The sequence below is a fragment of the Diadema antillarum genome, unplaced genomic scaffold (genome assembly GCF_040938485.1).
Source record: "Diadema antillarum isolate AM-2024a unplaced genomic scaffold, OU_Dant_1.0 scf00000107, whole genome shotgun sequence".
In the NCBI taxonomy this organism is placed as follows: Eukaryota; Metazoa; Echinodermata; class Echinoidea; order Diadematoida; family Diadematidae; genus Diadema; species Diadema antillarum.
In genome coordinates, this window is record NW_027270996.1 from 3,079,544 (window position 1) to 3,083,848 (window position 4,305).

The 4,305-nt window shown below is 42.9% G+C and overlaps 1 protein-coding gene across 1 annotated transcript; it reads right to left on the minus strand.

Annotated features, from left to right (window-relative positions):
- Positions 1-404: 404 nt before the first annotated feature.
- On the minus strand, positions 405-4,143 carry LOC139719204 (uncharacterized). Its single transcript, XM_071630634.1, has 4 exons — positions 3,952-4,143; positions 3,015-3,214; positions 1,924-2,088; positions 405-1,442 (listed from the first exon to the last, which is right to left on the minus strand). The coding sequence occupies exons 1-4, from the start codon at positions 4,141-4,143 to the stop codon at positions 548-550; spliced, it is 1,452 nt and encodes a 483-aa protein (XP_071486735.1). The 3' UTR covers positions 405-547.
- Between the last annotated feature and the right edge of the window lie 162 nt (positions 4,144-4,305).

Consider the following 4,305-nt stretch of genomic DNA (forward strand, 5'->3'; position numbering starts at 1 on the left):
CTCCATGATTTTGTTCACAAATGTTAGATGATAGTAATGTTTTCGAGAGAGTATTTGGGACATATAATTTAATAGCTCCTCTGTCATCTGGACAAATACTTAGAAAGAGGTTTATACACCCTGTGTAGAGTGATGGGCTGCTGTCTAACTAACAAGCAACATAAACACAGTACTGTTGTCATTCCAGTCAACTTTGACATACCACCACAATGTTGTAGTACTAGCACTACATTTGGAAGATTCTCTCCAGATCATTTGTGGGAAACAAAAACGTATACCCTGTGAAGACATTGGATAACACAAACTCTAACGGCCTGTCAGTTCAACATCTGCATTCTCGTGACTTGAGCTCGTTCTCTTTGTGCAAGTGTACTGATACACACAGGTCTGGACTGAATCTGGTACACTCAGTCAATGCTATAATCCATCATGTATCTGTTTATATGTCCCCTTCAGTGCTACGGTAGACAGGTGCAGTAAATGTTGAAGTCAGCCCTGGCATTTCTTTTGGCAGTGTTTCTCATAGAGGTCACTTGACAGGGGAACTTCATAATACTTCAAATCCATAGGTATAGTCCTGACCATGTAGTTGAGGAAATCGATATGGCTTGGCGATGTGTTTCAGGGCATCGGCAAGTCTCTGGTTGTTGAAACTGTCCCCGTCGGAGGAGCGACTGGACTTTGAGGATGCTGTCGAAACCTTCACCTGCTGACCCGGGAACAAGCTCGACGAATTGTCATTTGAGATGTGAGCGTAGACCTCCTCCATCGGCTTTGTGCTGGAGTCGTACAGACGTTTGTGCTGGGCATCGATGATGTTCTTGCACTTGAAGAGCAGCGGACGTTCATGAGGGGACAACTTCTCCAGGAGGATTCTGTCAATGACCTCCTGGGTGAGGTCAGGCACAGGCTGTGTGTACAGCGTGGCTTTGTCTCTATTGGGCTCACCGGTAATCTCGAGAATGGGAACTTTGACCTTTGCAATGGGCTCCAGAGGGGGTTTCTTCTTCCCCTTGCACACCCTCTCAACGGCAGCACCACCTTTCCCATCAGCCTTCTTTGTCTCTATCTTTGCCTGCGTCTTCGGTTGCCCTCTTTTGCTCTGGGAGTCTCCCTTTTTGCCCGTCGTCGTCTTGTCCTTGCTGGCTGGCGCCTTGACCCGCCGCGGACTGTTGGCCTGAAAGAGCTGATTGGCTGCGACCCCCAGGGCTACGGGCTCCCGTTTGGTGGAGGTGGCCGCCGTCTGCGCTTTGTGGGCGGTCAGTCCCTTGTTCTCCAGCCACTCGTTGAAAGTCTGCTCCACCTGGATGTCTCTGTAGGCCTGCTGGTCCTCCCGCTCCATCTCGTCCACGACGTCTTTCAGCTCCTTCAGCTGCTGCAGCTCGGTCACCTTGACCAACTCGGACTCCTTCTCCCTCTTCCAAGTCTCAGAGGCAAGGATTCTAGAAGGCGGGTGGGAAAACAAACATGCTGTTCACATCAAGGAGCAACAGTCTATTGAGAGGGCTGACCCTTAATACATACATTGTTACTTTGCCATTAGTAAAAACACAAAATTAAAAGCTTCTGAAATAAAACTTTACTCTCTGTAAAAGATGAATAAACAGCTCTCTGACTGTCCAATTCAAATTTGCTCAATACTGACACAGCTACCATACCTGGTATTTGTATACCAGTTTTGACCTCTAATGAATTACACATAATTTTTTTTTTAATTTTTTTATTTAAGCAACTGAACCTCAGTATGAAACACAGAGTATCATCTCTCCCATGTCATAAACTTACTTTGCACCTCTGTAACACAGCAATAACTTCTTGTGTGTTGCTGCATGAGTGGAAGTTGTGATCTGCCACATGTATGCAAATATATATAGTTAGCTGTAAATATAAACCGTTACAGAAGGTAAGGTGATTTAATCTTACCTGGCACACTTTCTGTGACCCCAAATTTTGGCGTAATCCAACGGAAGGTGATCATTACTGTCCACTTTGCTGATGTCTGCCCCTCGCTGGAGCAACACTTCGAGGCACTTGACGCTGCCCTCAATGGCAGCCTGGTGGGCAGGAGACATCAGGTCCTCGTTCACACTGGGAGGGAAAAATCATGCCACATGTTTGGATTATAATCTTGGCAATAGTTTAGTTCGAGATCCTCACATCTCATCTACTTTTAATCAAGCAGCTAGCTATGTGTATTATCCACCAACCATCTTAGCACACTCTAGTACTTCTTTTAAAAAAAGAAAAAACATATTGATGCAAATTTTTCACACAAAGAATTTTAAAACTGATACATGATAATGAAGACATTAACCATGAGACAGCTCTGTGCATTCTGTGTTCATTCTGTATGATGGTCATAGTTGACTTACACCATGCAGGAGTATAATAATGATTAACAAAAGACATTGTATGGAAGCATGCAAGTTATACTGTGAAAGTGGAAATTTTCGCAGTGTTGAAATTTTCGCGCATTTCGCGCAATCAGAAACTAGTGCGAAAATAAAAGCATGCAAATATTTTTGCTTGCCATATGTTCCTGTAGTTGATGTCTTCATACCGCGGAATTAATAACACGCGAAACTCTTCTTATCCCGCTGAGCGCGAAAAATTAGTCGCGCGAAAATATCCACTTTTACAGTACTCGGTCTAGGGGAAGATGCATTCCAATGTCTTATGGTAATCATATCAGTGCTTTAGCAGTGATTGACAGATGATGCCATCAACAAAATCGTGGTTTAATTGGAAGTTTGTTTGTTTGTTTGTTTGTTTGTTTGGGTTTTTTTTTCTTTTGGTGGGCATATCCAAGTAATCTGAAGAAATATACATTCAAAAAAATATATATGGCACATATTTACAATAGATATTCTTTCGGCTACTTGAGTGATGATCAGGGTATTGTAAATCAACACAAGTTAACATATATGCATTTGCTTTGCATAGGTCCTTTGAATATGAAGTAATGGTATGAAAGAGGAAGATTTGTGTGTAGATAGAATTATCTCGACACTTACGCAGAAGGATCAGCTCCCATGTCGAGGAGGTATCGCAGGCATTCCAAAGCTCTCTTTCCTGTCCTGCTGTTGATGCACAGATGGAGAGGTCTCCATCCCGTGGAGCTGGCAAGGTTGACATTGACGTGGTATTTCTCTACCAGGAGTCTGAGGCACTCGATTCGTCCGTGGAGAGCGGCGAGGTGGATTGCTGACAGACCCTGTGACACAGAGGAAAATGAAACACTGCATAAGTTTGGAAGTTTTTGCACCCTGAGCAGTAGGTTGCATGTTTCCCTGCAGCAGACAATTTGATATTAAACCATCTTAAAACTACTGTCACCTAAATCCACTGTTCATATAAACAGGATAGTACCTGGACCTCTAGTTTTTCCTGTGGGTGTGACAGGGTTAACATATGGCATACAAGATTGCTAGGATTAAATGTAAGAAAAGCCTGCATTTTACCCATGATAGGTGTGAATCACTATACTCTAGTCAGTTTTATTACACTTGGCACTTTGAGATTTCAGACTGAACAGAATCCAACACTGAATTACCAGCACCATCACTATAATCCAAATATCCCTTTCAAGCCTTCCTGTTTAAAAAAAAATATGGAAAAGAAAAACAAACATACAATGCTGCATGGTTAAGTCAGCAGGCAGTCAGTGTTTGCACTGCATTCAACAGAGTCAGAACTAAGTTAAACAATAAGAAGTAGAACAAAAAAAAAAATTGATGATGAACTGTGTAACGTTACATGAAAATGATCAGTGATCCTTATTGTCACACTGACCCTACACATGCAGCATGCAGAAAACCACTTGGTCTACCAGGTACACTTTAACGTTAGATTTTTACTCGCAATTACAATACAATTACAATGTCGATGACCATCGTTTGTGCAACAGGACAGATGATATATTAATTCTACAAGGATTTACTTTCTCCTTACGTTTTTGTCAAACAGCGCTGGATTTTTGCCTCCTTTCAGGGACTGCCTCAGCCAAGCTGTGTCCCCGATCGCTGCAGCCATGAACTCATCGCCACCGAGAAGCCCTCTTCGGGTTCGTTTTGAGGTGGAAGTCGACGGAGCACCAGTCGTGTATCTCGAAGCACTCCCCGTTCGTGACACAGATTCCGACATATTTGTTAAGACAGTGACAACCTGAGAAAATAAGCTGTAACAGTTAGTACTGTACTTCTAACTGTGGCTGAGTAGGTCTATAGAGACTAGAGTCTATAGACTATAGACATAGTATAAACAACCCTGTTGTTGTAATCAATGGAGCACTACACACAAGTACCA